The 18,162-nt window shown below is 38.8% G+C and overlaps 1 protein-coding gene across 1 annotated transcript in view; it reads left to right on the forward strand.

Annotated features, from left to right (window-relative positions):
• LOC126457280 (mucin-17-like) overlaps nucleotides 1-18,162 on the forward strand; it is an 89,338-nt gene that overhangs the window by 52,187 nt on the left and 18,989 nt on the right. The window contains exons 15-17 of the mRNA XM_050093446.1: nucleotides 2,398-2,542; nucleotides 10,452-10,717; nucleotides 11,837-12,017. Coding sequence (XP_049949403.1) covers nucleotides 2,398-2,542; nucleotides 10,452-10,717; nucleotides 11,837-12,017 — 592 coding nt within the window. The remainder of the gene's footprint in view (nucleotides 1-2,397; nucleotides 2,543-10,451; nucleotides 10,718-11,836; nucleotides 12,018-18,162) is intronic.

Genomic DNA, 18,162 nt, shown 5'->3' on the forward strand with positions numbered 1-18,162 from the left:
TTAGTCTTGTGTCTTGTGTCATATTTCTTAACAATGAGATTCATGTTGGTTTTCCTTCTAATTAATTTGGTTTGTGTAATGACATCTAAATGTTCAATTCGTGTGATTGACTCTAACAACTGAGTGTGGTATGTCAGACATTATAACATGTTTTGCTGCATTATGTTATATTTGCTCCTAGTTGAATACGATCTGCCCATCTTTCCACCAAGCACTGATAATCTGAAAGTCTTCTTGCAGTTTGCAATTACTTTGTATTGCTGATCGTCAGTACCTTTTTTTAGCTGTTTAATGAGCATTGCCAGGTAAAGGCCTCTACCATACTTCTGCATGTATTATGTACTTCAGGTACATTGCATCCATTTTGCTCCTGTATGTTTTCTAATGTCTTGTAACCCCCCCCACACACACACACACTTTTTAAGTGGTTGTCTCACCTTTCTCATGCCCATTGTGATACAGCAAAGAACTGCCCTGGTGCATCTACCATCCATTCACCTACCTACATGTCCCAGCTGCCTACATTCTGTTGTCATTATAGTCGTAATTAAATCTTTCTATTACATCTGTTCTTTCTTTATTGCAACATAAAATAACTTAGTCAATTATGTTCTCAGTTTTATTTGGTTGTTGCCATGCCTATTTTTATTTGTGTGTTGAGCACAAATATGTTGCTCTTCTCAACAAATTCTACTATTATGTGATGCACCTCATTTCTGCCATCATACCCTTGGCTGTGTCTACTTTTGCATGGATTTGCTATATCATTTTCTGTAGCTCGTTGTAGAGGCCTTCTACCTCTTCATCTAATTACATACTCCACAAACCACTGTAAGTGCATGGCAGGAGCTACTTGGCATAGTACCTCGTATGCATTGTACCACATATCAGGGTTTCTTCCCTTTCCAATTGCATATGGAGAGCAGGAGGAATGACTGTGTGTACTTAATTAATCTAGTCTTGGCTTCACAATCTCTGTGGGAAAGGTATGTAGGGAGCTGATTTATATTTTTACAATTTTCTTGAAACTTTGTAGTAGGCTTTAGCGAGATAATTGATGTCTGTCTTCAGTGAGATAATTGATGTCTGTCTTCAGCACCTAAAATTCAGGTTTTACAAAATTTGTGTTATGCTCTCCCATGAGTCAAACAAATATGTGTCCATTCATTCTGCCTTTCTTTGGATACTCACAATATTCCCTTTAATCCTATCTAGTATTGTCCCACACACTTGGCATTATTCTAAAATGGGGCATACAAGAAAATCTGTAAGCACGCCCCTTTGTATACTTATATTATTTTCCCATTATCCTGGCAATGAACAGATGTCTGACTCTTGCCTTACCTATGACTGACCCTATGTGATCATTTCGATTCATATACCTGCAAATTTTTACACACAGGTATTTCTGAGTTGGCTGATACCAGTTGTGACTGGTACTGTAGTCATAGGATACTGCCTTCTTTGCATTTCAAACTGTACAATTTTACATTTCTGAATTTTTAAAGCACATTGCTAATCTTTGCACCACTTTGAAATCGTATCAAGATCGGGCTTGCTATTTGTGCACTTTCTCAGGTATTCTTTCATTATAGATAACTGCATCACCTGCAAAAAGCTTGACATTATTATAACTACTGCCTGTCAGGTATTAACATATAGTGTAAACAGCAGGGGCCCCAATGTACTTTCTGAGGCATGCCCAAGTTACTTCTGCTTCTGTCAGTGACTCTCCTTCCAAGATGACTTGATGCATCCTTCGTAACAAGAAGTCTTCAATGCAGTTACAAATTTTATTTGATGCCTCTTTTAATCATACTTTAGTTAACAAATGTTGGTGTGATACCAAGCCAAAGGTCTTTTCGAAATGTGTAACCACTGATCTGTCTAACTGTCTTGATCCATAGCTTTCAGGATGTCCTATGAGAAAAGTGTGAGTTCAGTTTCACATAAGTGATGTGTTCAGAATCCACACTAGTTGGCTTATATGTATTAATTTCAACCTGTTTTTGAAAGGGTTCTGGCAGTTTGATAGTTGAGACGTGCAGCCAATAAATGTACTAGATATAATCTTTGGTCTGTCTTTGATTCTCAGTTCTACATAGATTATTTCACATTCTGTGTTGATATTTATCTCACTAAACTGAACTGGGTACAGTTCTGAGCTTTAACCCGCCCCCCTCCGTCCAGCTCCCACTTCTCTCCAGTACTGTCCTCTGTGTAATGGGAACATTGACCTTTCCTTTATTTAATATTTCATTAGAAAATAATTTAATACAAAAATAAGCAGCCTATTATATACAAGTTTAATTTCTTTACGATTGTTGTCTTGTTGTCATTATAGCTGTGGCTGGTCTCTGTACTAGTAACAAATATTCATTGGTTTGTATTTTTCAGACTGTACAGTGGATCAGTTTCAGTGCAACACAGGTGGTTGTGTAGCAGTGTCTCAAGTATGTGATGGTGTGGAGGACTGCCCAGACAACAGTGATGAATGGGACTGTATACGACTTAAAAATGGTACAATGACATTGGAAATAAGGTAACTAAATCACTCATAACCCCTTTACTTTTATTATTATTATTATTATTATTATTATTAGCATCTGACTGCATAGCACCTTCATACGTTGTACCACCAATGTGAAATTTGGGGTGCTACATACAAAAGTGAGTATTTGCTGTACATTTTTGTGTTTCTTTTAAAACTCTTTACTGTTTGAAAAATATTTACATGCAGTAAATTAAAAACATGTACTACTCTGTGTAGCCAACCAAAATTCGTTTATGAATGACTGCCTTCAATCAGTTTTCCTAAATATCACCATGCACTAAACTTTGAGATATTTCTCTTGAAATTTACCATAATTTTGCAAATCACATTTGTATATTGTCCTAGTATAGACATTATTGCTTTATTATCACTACTTGGATTTGAATAGCTGCAATTTGTCTAATTTTTACTCAATAGTGACATACTAAAAATGATATCACAGCAATGAAATTGAAATTCCTTAATACTGTATACAGCATATCAATAAAAATTTGAAAATGTTTTAACAAAAAATAATACAATAAAATAATACAATGATTAAATTTGAAGTAAGGGTAGATGCTTTTAGGACAGATAAATATTTATAATGAATAGTTTGTACTAAACAAAGATGAATCTAGATTCTTAGCAGTTGTTTTAAGGAGAATGAAAGATAGGAATTAAAATGCAGAAAAAAATATCTAAAGACAGCAGAAGGAACAGTTTTTCCATATTTGTTTCCCTGTTGTGGAAATTATCATCCTTTCAGCACTTGACACTTTTTATTGCCATGTTAGGTGAACACTCTCTTGTTTTACTGATGTATGGTAACTGGTATTCTTCTTATTAAGTGTGTTCATATATGTCACTCAGCTATTACAAGGATTTCTTTGTCATTCCAACACTGAGTGAGGTGGCACAGTGGTGACACACTGTATTCACATACAGAAAGATGATTGAAATTCCAATCTGGCATCCAGATTTCAGTTTTCTGTGGTTTTCCTAATTCAATTAATGCAAATGCTAGGATGGTTTCTTCGAAAAGAACATGACCTATTACCTTCCCCATCCTCCCTTAATCTGAGCTTATGTTCTAATGATCTCTGAGCTTATATTATAATGATCTTGCTATTGACTGGACATTAAATACTCATTATTCTTCATTTTATCGTAAGCCAAGGATATACATGCATCAAAAAAAGTTTACATCACCTCGATTCAGAGAGTTCCGGAACCTGTACAGAAAATTGGAATAGAGATCAACACAAACATCATTTCTGCCTCTTTTATTGTTCATGAAAACCACACACTGCATGTTATACCATGACCTTCAGAGATGGTGGTCCAAATTGCTATACACACCGGTACCTCTAATACCCAGTAGTACATCCTCTTGCACTGATGTGTGCCTGTACTCGTCGTGGCATACTATTCACAAGTTCATCAAGGCACCGTTGGTCCAGCTTGTCCCACTCCTCAATAGCCGTTCGGCATAGGTCCGGTCCGTCAGAGTGGTTGGTGGGTCACATCATCCATAAATAGCCGTTTCCAGTCTGTCCCAGGCATGTTGAATAGGGCTCATGTCTGGAGAGCATGCTGGCCACTCTAGTTGAGCAATGTCATTATCCTGAAGGAAGTCATTCACAAGATGTGAACGATGGCAGTGCAAATTGTCATCCATGAAGACAAATGCCTCACCAATATGCCACCGATATGGTTGCACTATCGGTCGAAGGATGGCATTCACGTATCGTACAGCCTTCACGGCGCCTTCCATGACCACCAGTGGCATACCTCGGCCCCACATAATGCCACCCCAAAACAGCAGGGAACGGACAGTGTGTCTAAGGCATTCATCCTGACTGGGTTGCCTCCAAACAAGTCTCCGATGGCTGTCTGGTTGAAGGCATATGTGACACTCCTCAGTGAAGAGAACATGATGACAATCCTGAGCGGTCCATTCAGGATGCTGCTGGTCCCATCTGTACCCCACTGCATGATGTCGTGGTTGCAAATATGGACCTCGCCATGGACATTGAAAGTGAAGTTGTGCATCATGAAGCCTACTGCGGACAGTTTGAGTCATAACACAAAGTCCTGTGGCTGCACGAAAAGCATTATTCAACATGGTGGCGTTGCTGTCAGGGTTCCTCTGAGCCATAATCCATAGGTAGCCGTCATCCACTGCAGTAGTAGCCCTTGGGCCGCCTGAGTGAGGCATGTCATCGACAGTTCCTGTCTCCTTGTATCTCCTCCATGTCCGAACAACATTGCTTTGGTTCACTCTGAGATGCCTGGACACTTCCCTTGTTGAGAGCCCTTCCTGGCACATGGTAACAATGCATATATGATGGAACTGCAGTGTTAACTGTCTTGACATGGTTGAACTACAGACAACACAAGCTGTGTACCTCCTTCCTGGTGGAATGACTGGAACTGATTGGCTGTCGGACCACCTCGGTCTAATAGGCACTGCTCATGCAGGGCTGTTTACTTCTTTGAGTGGGTTTAGTGACATCTCTGAACAGTCAAAGAGACTGTATCTGTGATACAATATCCACAGTCAACATCTGTCTTCAGGAGTTCTGGGAACGAGAGTGATGCAAAAGTTTTTTTTATGTGTGTGTGAGGAGTATGTAGCAATGATGCAAAAGGTATGAAAGGAATCATATGGTTGAGTCACGTGCAGAAACTAAGGCATGCTATTAATTTAAATGACTTCAGGGCAGAATGAGACTTTCACAGTGCAGTGAAGTGTGCTTTGTTGGGAAACTTCCTTGGATATTAAAACTTGAGTCCTGGTCCTACATAAAATTTAAATCTGTCAGGAATTTTGACATCAGGGTAGACTGTGATGGCCTGATGTTTGTGAACGAATGTCATGGATGCAACAAGTATTCTAGGTCATTCAGTTTCTGCCATCATTAATATCCATTAAAACCTCAAATATTGGTGAACTGGTTAGCAAATGTCAACAGGGTGTATATGACCCAGGACAAGCTGGAGATCCGGAAAAAACCTGGGAATTTTTTCATCCCAGAGAAAACCGGGAAAAACCCGGGAATTTTTTAGAATTCTGGGAAGTTTTCATTGTTTGAGTTTTCAGGTAAATTTCTGTAATTTTGGCTGGTAAGAACCGATACTCTAACAAAGGATATTACTGTATCCCTTTACTACAGAATAATACTGGTGCAATAAAATGTGAACCAGAGAAATTACAAAAATAAAACTTCAGCTGCAAAGGAAATGCGCCACATACAACAACAAAACACAGTTCTCATAAAAGCATCTGCCACCAGCAAAATGTGTCAAAGGCTTTAGAAAGACTATGCAATTCTTCATAACAACAGATTGCCTCCGATGAGTGTGACTTCACAGCTGTTTACATTAGATTCATTTGAGCAGTTGCGAGCGGGCTCATGCGCACGCGCAGTTGAGTCGCGTATGAGTAGTACCTTAACTGCTTCTGGCTGCTGAAGTGTGGCTGTTAGCTGTATAAGCAGCAGCAGCAAGCAGACAGATGTTACCCGTAACAATTTTACTGGCACACCCAAGCTTCCAGATTCATGCACACGCATCAAGCCTGGATCTAGGGACCTTGGTGGGGGGCGGAGGGGCATACCAGGGTGTCTGCAATTTTAGGTTGGCGGAGGGGGGGGGGGGGCCAAATTCATATTCTTGAGGGACAAATCCTTGTTTCACAAAGCATCTAGCATCCAATGCACATTGGTCTATCAATTATTCATATGATTTTGAAATGCATCACTGTTGATTTCTTAACATTTTTGAACATATTCCAAGTTGATTTCTGAGTGAATCATAGTTTGTTATTTGGTCTATGGGGTTTGCAAATGATCAGCTTTGTTATAATTACTAGTGAAATCCATAGATTCAGATTACCAGAGTGCAAATAAATGACAAACAGGAATATCAGTTAAGAAAGATTACATATTATCTTCTCGGTGTATCCAAGAAAATGAAATTTTGACAGAAAAGTTTTGACCAGATTGCTATACTTTCTAGTGTACAGTCCCCAGCTAGCAGCCGCTTAACTTCAATTCTGGGAGTAGCACAGAAAACACGTTGTATGGACATGTAATAGCGCCTAACCAGAGAATTCACATGGATAACTAAACCGGTGATTGTGGCAGGGTTAGTGAAGCTAACCAGAGAATGAGTCTTAACACTGGCAGGAATAGTTACAGAATTAGTGATGACAAGATCGTTTGTTGGAATGAGGAAGGAGAAGAAACGAGGACATCACACAAATTGTGGAAAAATATGACGATTCCAAAAAATGGCTCAAATGGCTCTGAGCACTATGGGACTTAACATCTATGGTCATCAATCCCCTAGAACTTAGAACTACTTAAACCTAACTAACCTAAGGACATCACACGACACCCAGTCATCACGAGGCAGAGAAAATCCCTGACCCCACCGGGAATCGAACCCGGGAACCCGGGCATGGGAAGCGAGAACGCTACCGCACGACCATGAGCTGCGGACTGACGATTCCAAATTTACACAGAACTTTTGTACTACTACTTTTCGATTTCATGCTTGAGAAGCTGGCGCCTATGAATGAAATGTGAAACTATCTCCTAACATAAAGATTTTTGCTATTAGTAGGCCTAATAGGCGATCTGATATTGGTACTTCATGAATTACATTCTGTCATGCTATAGAAATGACCATTTGTGCCAAGTCATTCTCGTTTATTTGGTGTGTGTTACAACTGCTGCAATATTAGAGAGGCCTATTTCATTTCATCTAGCAGACAGTGACAAAATAGACGTAATCAGATTGAAAAATCACACCAGTCTTGGGTACTATTTGTATTCTTCCTCTTTTTTTTTTTTTTTTTTTTTTTTTTTGCAAAATATACATGTTTGAATTCCCCAGTGCGAAATACAGTGACATGCGATAGAAGAATGCTGTGTGTAGAGGTGTAGCATTGCACTTTTGCATGCTAAAGTCCAAATATAATGTCTTACATTTCCTCAAACATGTGTGTTTTATGTATCAGACTGTTCAGAATGATGTGCACTACAATATGAAGATTTTTTTAAAAGTCGATTTTTTAAATTTTAAGCGTTCTATCTCAAACATTGGGGACAGGGGATTCGGAAATATCATAGATCCGGTTCAGATGCGGAGAGCAGTCTGTGTTGTAATGGGGAGATGGGTAGTCTCCACGTGACCCATATTTATGTTTAGTGATTTTGCCATTTCCTCTTTGTTTACTGCTCTCACGTCAAATGAAAACAAAACGTATTTCTGTGCCGAGAGCTATCAAGTGAATTAAAATACATTCACATAATTATGGAGGGCTAAAATGATATTAGTTTCAGATCTTATTTTGTTTCCACCTTTCTGACAGTCTTATCGTCTTGCAGAACAATGAAGTTATTTTTGTCAGTTTGCTAAAGAGATTTGGTTTTTATTAATCTTTTCCACTGAGACAGTCAATTTATTTGAAACGAAGTGTTTAATCCCACACCTTTGGCTAGTTTCAACTGCTCACTGCATTTCAAGTGCACGTTTTCATCTTCTAGCTTGTATGGCATTATGCCATAATAAAGAACCAAACATGAGATAATACAGTAGTCCAAGAAAATTTACACTGTAAAGCTTAATGTCAGGTCGAGGCCTACTTCATTGGGAATCTGGACATGCGAACGTGCACTATAAGCTGAATTATGCATTGTAATATGGTTCACAAAATTCTGATGCTCTTGGAGTATCCTCTATGTCTTGTTTCTTTTTTGACACAATGTACGATCTTTAAATGTCTTACACATATGTACATATGGGCTTCCTACATCATTGTAGCTGTGCAAGAGCAGTGACACCTGTTATCTGGTGCTCTCTGACAACTGCTGAAACTGATTTCTTAAATCGCAGAGCATTTGACTCTCATTTAAAAATCAACTCTTTGAGGACAAGCCATTTAGAAGAATTTCAAGCCCATAAGATTACATTTGTGTGATGTATCTTAGAGTGTAACATGCGCAAAAGAGTTTAAGATTATATGTGAAAGCTTAGCTTCTCTTGGACCCTCTTAATCTATAGGCAGTGGAGAGCAGGCGTGGTAATTATGATGATTAATAATCACTCACATTCCCGTCACTTACCATGAATACTTTTATTCTTGCAGCATATACACAATGCATGTAGCATCGAGTGCGTACTACAGAGAACTGATCTGGTAAAGATACAGTTGTTCTCACTGCGGTAGGGTAGCGATATTATTTTGGGGTGAGCCAGTGGTTCTTAGTTGCCACAAATCTTAGAGACCAATATTATACGTCAAAACTTTGCTTCAAGCAACACTGTGTATATTAATTTAAACCATTAACTTTTCCTATTTGTGTGGTCACACCACTTAACAGTGATGTTCCTCTTGGCTGACTACATCACGTGTCCTATGCTCTGAACATGCGCTGTCATTGGGTGGCGAGATCACGTGACATGAGCTGTGGCTGGCTTACAAAATGCATTGCAGTCTCAATTTCAGTACTTTGGAAAGTAACATGTGGTGTTTGGTGGAATTCACCTTTATACTTTCGTAATATGAAAATATGCAGTGTACATGTTGCTACACATCAAAGATCTTTCCACAATATGTCTCCCCCCCCCCCCCCCCCTCGAGTTTCGTTTTCTATAGTGCTGAGAAATTCTACACTGGAGTATAAAACCATAGCCATTCAAAGGATTTATAACTTTTACAGTTTCGAGGGGAAAGTATACTGTCATTTAACATGGAAAAAGTGTATTTTCACCCAGGGGAAAATTTATTTTTAACCAGGAAATCTGGGGAAAATCCGGGATTTTTTTTTTTTTTCCTTGTCTGCATAGACGCCCTGGTCAAGTTGTTGGACATACTCAACCATGTCAAGGAAAAATATGTCAATATCGGACACAGCTAATAGCAGAGACTGAAACTGAGGAAGGCAAAAGTGCTTCTATTCACCATATGTTCTCACAAAAGGAACAGTACAGCGGCCAATCTTTATATGTCCTCTTTTTGACTCAGTGCCATCATTAATGACACTTTCAGTGTTCATGATAACATTGTGCTTGGACCATGGAACAGTGGAAATTTTTTGCCTGCTCCTGTGACTATCACATCCTGTTACGTCATGCTTGTAACTGAGTTAGAATACAAGGGATTCAGAAAAATAATGTGGGGTTTTGAGAGGGCAGGGCCTGGCTGTAGCAGTACTGAGCAACATGAAACATTCACCTAGAATGATCAGCTGTTATGAAAGGCACTCTGGAATGTACTGTTGACTGCTTTACGTTTCTCCTAAAGGTCAGAAATGTATTGTGTTGGTTTGAGGAGCATGGGGAACCTCATATGATGCATTAACTCACGAACTCTCTAGATTTCAATAGAATACATTTGAGATGTTACAGAATGCCAGCAGACAGTTTGTAAACCAATGCTTTATAATGTGCAGGAACTGTGTACTCCAAACGATGGCATCTGCTGCCCTATTCCTGTTCTCACATGGCCTGTGTACATCAAGAGTGGCTGACACACTATCAAGATCAAAATGTTTCAGTTCAGCAGGGTGTTTTAATCATTTCATAGTCCTGAAGCTTCACTTCCATGTTGGGGTGTTCAAAAGATAATGATGTTTGTTTGTGTGTATGTGTGTGTGTGTGTGTGTGTGTGTGTGTGTGTGTGTGTGTGTGAGGGAGGGAGGGAGGGAGAGAGAGAGAGAGAGGGAGGGAGAGAGAGAGGGAGGGAGAGAGCAACATATTTACATCTGCAAATTTCACTTTGACAGTGAAGCTTTAAATAGTAACTTAAAAGACAAAATAATGCTATTTTTGGTTTTTGGATATCACTGATCCTCACATAATGTCACTTACTTACAAATAATTCCACTGTCTTCATATTTTTCAGGTCCTCTGATAATGTCTGGCATCCAGTATGTGCTGACAATTGGAGTAATGATTGGAGTAATCTAGCTTGTCAGAATCTTGGATATAGCAAAGCTGAATTCACAGAGACCCTTCCTAACTTGTACAATACATCCAAGTCTAACATCAGTTATTATACATTAACAGGCAGAGACACCAGATCAAAACTGACAGTTGCTTTGCAGTCAACAAATGACCAAATGCCATGTGCATCGAACAGCATTCTGGAGATATCATGTGCAGAATTTAGTGAGTATTCTCACACCGGAAAATATTTAAGCAAATATGACATTAATAACATTTAATTTACTGATAGTTAGCATTAATAATTTTAAATGGCATTATCAGGAAGACATAGCTTTGTTTAAGATGTGTCTTGCTTAAAGGAAATTAGTAGTTCTATCTGCCACTGAATAATGTTTTACTAGGTTAGATAGTAAAATTAGTGGTGTGGACTACTGAAGTCAGACAGCATAATATGAAGCACTGTATTCTGAACAAGACAATGATCTATGCCACAACCAGAACCAGTTGTCAGTGAAATGACATTTGTTCTGACATGCAAGACAGTCCCAGATTTTTAAATGATGCAAACACCTGTTAAAATAATATTGGGCCTGGAAAAGTTGATCTTATTGAGGAGTTATTCTATAATGGAAGGAAAAACAGAGGATGCATTCTTCAGATATGGTCTGCATTACACAACCAGAATTATGCCATTAAATCTTTGTAAAATTCTGAGTTATTATATCTTTCTGTGTACATCCTTGTATGGCATTGTAGTACTTGTAGATATATTGGTTGTATAACATCAGTGTTCCTCTTCATGACTTTTAGTAATATTGGTAGAAGGACTTACAATGGCAGTATTTCACTTCAAAATCAGATAGCTTCTTATCAGATAGCTACTTATTCTAAAGGAGACATGTCAGACTGCAGACAGACACAACTAAAAGACACTTACATAAAGCCTGTGACCACAGCCTTCATCAGTAAAAGAGACACACATACCATTCACACATACAAGCAAACACACCTCACGCTCATATGGCTGCCAACTCCAGAATCTAATTAAGTTGCAGACAGGCACAATTAAAAGACAAAAGTGTCTTCTTTACAGTAAGTAGCAATCTGTCTTTTCCTATATTGTTGATATTACTACCTAAATTTCATGGATATTTTACAGGAATCGTGTCTAGCTTTTATAACCGCCACAATAAATTACATCATTACCAGTATTCATTTTGAGAAATGTTGTGTTTATGATTTTCTTGGCATCCGAGCACCTGTCAGTGCCCTAAACCAAATTTTAAAAATGTCAAGTTTTTAATAAAAAACAGTTGATGAATGTCTTTGTGTTCTTGTCAGCTTGTGGCAGTCATGGCCAAGCAGAAGGAATTGCTGCTCGTCTGGTTGGAGGAGATGGAGCAACAAATGGCCAATGGCCCTCAGTAGCACTCTTGTTCCATGCTAAATTGAGGACTAGCTGCACGGCCACAATTATTAGCCCTAAATGGCTTATCTCATCTTACAACTGCATCCATATGAGGTAGTAAGCAGTGACTGGATATAATTTTTATTTAGTTGAATACTATTTTAAACTCTTGGCATGTTTGTAACCATGTTTTTATGCAGAGATGATTCTTATTCTGTTAGCTTGTATACATATGATGAAAAAATTGAGCTATTTTCTTTGACTGATAATAGAATCTCTTCATAAACTACCTTTTTATACCCAAAATTTCACCAAAGTATGTATATGTCACATATATTGCACACATTTATGTCTGAATCTCTGCTGTTCTACTCCGTGTGACACCAAAGAATATGTTAAATTTATCTGTGCTCTTCAGCTGTATGACATGATCTTTGGTCTTGAAACATATTAACAGAAATATTGGCTCAATGCAATACTCATTCTTGTAACCTGATTGAAACAATGAACAGCACAAATAAGAAGGAAATTGCAGTTCATAGTTCATACTTTTAAAGAGTTCCTAGTCAACTAAATCCATGATGATGGTAAATGTTAGCTACAGTTTTAATTTTGAAAACGCTGTCTCTCTTCCACCTCCTTCTACGCACACCCTTCCACTTCCACCTGCCTCTGTCTCTTCCACCTTACACCCTGTTTCTCTTCCACCTGTCTCTCAACACCCTCTTCCTTTTCCACCTGCCCACTACCCTTTCCCCTCTCTATCTTCCAGCAAACTCCTATGCATTCCCTCCTTCCCCTTCTCTCTGTCGACTTGTTCCTCCCCCCCTTTCTGCCCATCTCCTCCTCCCCTCTCTCTGTCCATCTCCTCCTCATGCTCTCTCTGTCCATCTTCTTCTCCCCCTCTCTCTGTCCATCTCTTCCTCTCCCTTCTCTCTGTCCATCTCCTGTGTCACACTGTTTTAAATCCCACCCCCACAGTGCTTCTTTCAATTCAGTTATATGTGTACCAAGTTTGATTAAAATCTGTGTAGTGGTTTAGGATGGTATGTGGAAGATACATACATACATTTTTGTAATATACTAGGTTTTACCCCCAGTTTCACTCACATAAACATAAGCCACATATATGTCTCAGTCTCTGCTGTTTTCTTACACTGTGCGACCCCAGAGAGGATGATGTTAAATTTATGTTTGGTACTCAGCCATGTGCCATGATCTATGGTCTCTAAACATGCTGACAAAAATATTGGCTCATTCTTGGAATCTTGGCGACACACAAAGCAGCATAAATTACAGACAATCTGCACTTCATACTAAAAGTATTCCAAGTCAACTAAATATAGAAAAGAAATACCAAAAGGTACTTTTAGAATATTTTTGCAAGGGTCCTCCTTCTCAACCCCATCCCCCATCCATAGGGGTAGTAGCGGTCTCTTTTACCCACGGTACTTCACCTTCCTCCTCACACCAGCTTCCTTTCCCACCTTCCCACCACCCCTCTCCATCCTCCATCTGCCTCCTATACCTCCCCATCCTCCCTATTCATGTCCTCCTCTCTGCTCTCGTTGACCATCTCTCCCTCCCCTTTCTCTTTGCTCAGCTGTGCCTGTCCACCTGGAACACATTCTGATACTATTCACTCAACATGCTGGTCCTGCAAGGCATCTGAGATATCAGGCGTTGGTGGTGGTGGTTAGTGTTTAACGTCCCGTCGACAGCGAGGTCATTAGAGACGGAGCGCAAGCTCGGGTTAGGGAAGGATTGGGAAGGAAATCGGCCGTGCCCTTTCAAAGGAACCATCTCGGCATTTGCCTGAAACGATTTAGGGAAATCACAGAAAACCTAAATCAGGATGGCTGGAGACGGGATTGAACCGTCGTCTTCCCGAATGGATATCAGGTGTTACCAAACCTTTTCACCCCCACTCCATCCCTATGGGAGCTAGAAGGTTACCCTCTACAGACAGACAGACAGACAGACAGACACACACACACACACACACACACACACACACACACACACACACACACCTCTGGCAACAAAAATCAGAAACTCAGATTTTGAGATGTGGTATTACAGTACAATAGTCATATCTGCATTTTTAAAAGCATTACAATAATGTTTTAAGAAGTTTAAACTCAGAAACAACCCACAGTCCTGGAAATTCACAGTACCGGGACCTCTTGTTTTACAAATTGGGCAAAATATATAGATAGTACATAGCTCTTAAAAAGAAAAATGCAAAAGTAAAGCTGTTTCTTTCTTTATTGAAATGACATATGCAAGGCAAATTCGCATTCAGTGATAGAAAGTCTCTGTTAATTTCATCTCTGTTTATTTAGTGCACATAATTGGTGCATGAAGCATACTTGTTTTTTCTCGGCATATTACAGGTACTGCAAATGATCACTTTGTGTGAAATACCAAAAATCAGAACACAGTTAATTTTGTCTGAGACATGTCCCTACATATCTCAGTCAACTTCTCTATGACATGAGATCTGCTATTCTCCAAACAATACATGTTAATGGGTAAAGAAACACAACATCCTGGATGTACTGGCACAAACTGCTGGGTGATAAACTGGGTGATCAGTAAACCAGAGAAAAATCAGACATATCACTATTCCGTGCATACTTCATATAGCATTCTTGTAAAGTACCATTCAGATTTTCATGAAAATTGAGGAGGAAATGGGGAGTAGCTCTGCATTTTCTGTACCGTAGATCCTATCATTATGGTGACTTATCTTCCTGTTCAGGTTGAATGGTGCCTCATCACCAAATCCTAACCTGCCATGACATCTAGACTCTAGAAATAACTACTGTAACAATCTTGTGAAGATTCTGTATCATGTATAAACTGTTGTGTATACACTATTGTGTATGCCATTTCAGTGAAGAACTTACCAACTTTATGTTTGTACCATTCATTTTGAGTATTATCATAGAATTATTATAAGAAGAAATGATGTAAGAAATCTTACTCTCAAGCAAAGAGAAATAACTTGTAATATACTGTTTGCAGCATATGCATCTTTTGTGTAAAATGTGTTCTTGCAGATGCAAATCAGTATGTGAAGCACCTTCATTAAGTAATTCATATGCCAGATTTCATAAATAATAATTTTCAAAATTAGTTACAGAAAATATTTCTAACACTTCTATTATTTGTAAAATTTAATGCAAACATGTATAAAGTATTGCAAAATTTGGAATGCAGATTGGCTGTCTTTTCAAAAAGTTGCAAAATTTGGAATTTTCCTGGTTCCTGTTTAAAATTGTAGATCTGAAGGCAGCAATTTAGTAGTACCATAATAGTAATTCATTATATTTAGTACTGAAATTAGATCTCCAGCTCTCAAAGCTGAGATTCATATATAATGTTCAAATTAGCATTCATTTCCCACATAGAGAACTGATTCCATAGATATGACATCAAATAAAATTACCCTACCCATTCCAGTAACAGTTTCGTCCATTGATGCCTTATTTCTTAATCCTTTTGCAAGACTAATCATTCCAAAATGACATATTCTAGAGAGATATTTAATCTGGTGCATCAGTTAAACTGCATGTCTTCACAGTACGCAAATATAAATACTTTAGCTTTGCAAACATGTAAAACGTGACTGTTTGCTTCTAACAGCCAATCAGATCATGAGGTACCCCACAGATCAGGCTGTAAACTACATTTTGCAAGATAATAAAAATAATATTGAGTAAATACTGAAATAAACATTTCCCATGTTCTTTTGTACCAACAGGAAAATATCTGCATGATGTCACACACACTGTGCTGTGATTGACTAACAGAAGCATATTTGTGTACTATAAAAATAAGTAATTTAATTTATGCACTGCCTTAAATAGCTCTCCAAAATGTGTCATTTTTGGAACAATTTGCTGTGGTAAATTGGCAGGAAAGGTGCTGTCAATGAATAAAGCTGTTACTCGATTCCAAGTTAAAACCAACTAAAGACAGATTCTGTGTTGTGAGAAAAGGAGTATTATGTGATAAACCCATTAGATTTAAAAACCATACAGAAACTAGTACTTTAGGTGAAAGAAACACTGAAACTAACAGGGTTGCATCTTCAAACTAGCCTGCCAACTCCTATGACCACAGAGCCATGCAGGTGCTTGTTCACAGCTCCAGGTTCTTGTTTCAGCCCTAAGATGATAGTGGTGAACTCTGGTGAGATGTCATGGCAAAGAGCCTGTTATGTATATCTAGAATGGCTGATCTCCCTGGCTATTTAATCTGAAGGGGTACAAATTGCTTCATAATTTAGTGGAAGAATAGCTTTGCATGTCAGCAGAATATATTAACATTGCCAAATGCCAGTTGTTCTATTCAAGACAGGTTTTCTTCCACATTCAGATATAGACTCAAAGAGGCTGCTTCCATAATGTAATGAAGAGTTGATGGATTGGCAGCATAATGTCTCAGAAGAGAACTTGAAAGCAATGACAGAGGTTTCCTTTGAAAAAAAAAATCATTAGTGTTTGGTTGCTGTTATTTTTTATTTTATTAGATTTAGGTTTAATGTAAATTTTTCATTTTTCCAATAATTGCAATAAATGTGATCTTTGATATTTATGAATACAGTGTAACTGATACTTACATCTTCATTTTCAATGTAATACTGGGAAAAATTTACATGAAAAATAAATCACTGAAAACTGGCAAAAAAAACCACTTAAAAGTACACACACACACACACACACACATCTCAGTTGGAGATGGGAAGGGGAGAGAGGGATTGACCATAAAATAAAATTGCCTTTCTTGCCCCCTGTTAAGGACTATATATAAAAAAAATACTTCTTAAATTATAGTTGCAACTAATTTTAAACATTCTTCAATTGAAAATAGTCACTGAGTTTAATGAATACAAAATAGATAAAATTATTTTGAGGAATAAGTAAAATAAGCCAGTAACTGACTTGTAAATCATTTCATGAGGCACAGTAACAACAGAAAACAGCATTTACGCTAGTTTTGACTACTATCTTGTTTTCCTGCAGTAGTACACACGTTCACAAACACAACTGAACAGATACCCAAATGCCCACTCCCATGAACATGTCAGACTATTATTGATACTCAATTATTGGAAGCATTTACCTAAGCTACTGGAGGTGGGGTGAGATAGGAAGGGGTAGCGAGAAAGAGGCAGGTCGTTTGACAGATGACTTCGTGGCTGCTATACAAAATGAAAAAAGTACCGAGGGTACTACAAAAAGAGGTGTAGGGAGAAGAAGAGGGGGGGGGGGCACGAACATGAGGAGGGAAGGAAAGAAAGGTGAAGATGAAGGCAGAGAGAGCGAAAGGAGAGAGAAGAAAGAGGGATTGAAAAGTAGGGAGGGAGAGAGAATAGATACATGGGGTAGGAGAGGAAGAGTGTTGGGAGAAGCCTGTGCATGATCTGGACAAAGGAGGAGTAGTGTGGACAGACGAGAGAAGGGAAAAGCCAAGGTGAGGTATTGGGAACAATTTACTGCAGGTTTATCCCATGGGAATTGTGAGAGTGCAGGATGTTTTTGAGAGATAATTCCCATCTGTGTAGTTCAGAGAAACATGTGCTGGTAGGGAGTATCCAAATAGTCTGCAAAGTGAAGCAGCTGTTAAAGTTGTTTGTGCTGTGGTGTGCAGAATGTCAGGCAACTGGATGGTCAAGTTTGTGGTTTGCCATAGTTCAGTGGTGATCATTCTACCAAGTAAACAAATGGTTCCATGTCACCAGAATCAAATTTTCACTCTGCAGCAGAGTGTGCACTGATATGAAACTCCCTGGCAGATTAAAACTGTGTGCCAGAACATGACTCGAAATCAGGACCTTTGCCTATTGCGAGCAAGTGCTCTACCATCTTAGTTATCCAAGCACGACTCATGACCCATCTTCACAGCTTTAACTCCAGCAGTATCTAGTCTCCTACCTTCCAAACTTCACAGAAGCTCTCTTGTAGACCTTGCAGTACTAGCACTCCTGGAATAAAGGATCTTGCAGAGCCATGGCTTAGCCACAGCCTGCTGTTGTTTCCAGGATGAAATTTTCACTCGGCAGAGGAGTGTGCACTGATATGAAACTTCCTGGCAGATTAAAATTGTTTGCCAGACTGAGGCTCGAACTCGAGACCTTAGCCTTTCGCAGGAAAGAGCTCTACCATCTGAGCTACCCAAGCATGACTCACAACCCGTCCTCACAATTTAAATTCTGCCAGTATCTCATCTCATACCTCCCAAACTTTAC

The sequence above is a fragment of the Schistocerca serialis genome, chromosome 2 (assembly GCF_023864345.2).
Source record: "Schistocerca serialis cubense isolate TAMUIC-IGC-003099 chromosome 2, iqSchSeri2.2, whole genome shotgun sequence".
Taxonomy (NCBI): domain Eukaryota; kingdom Metazoa; phylum Arthropoda; class Insecta; order Orthoptera; family Acrididae; genus Schistocerca; species Schistocerca serialis.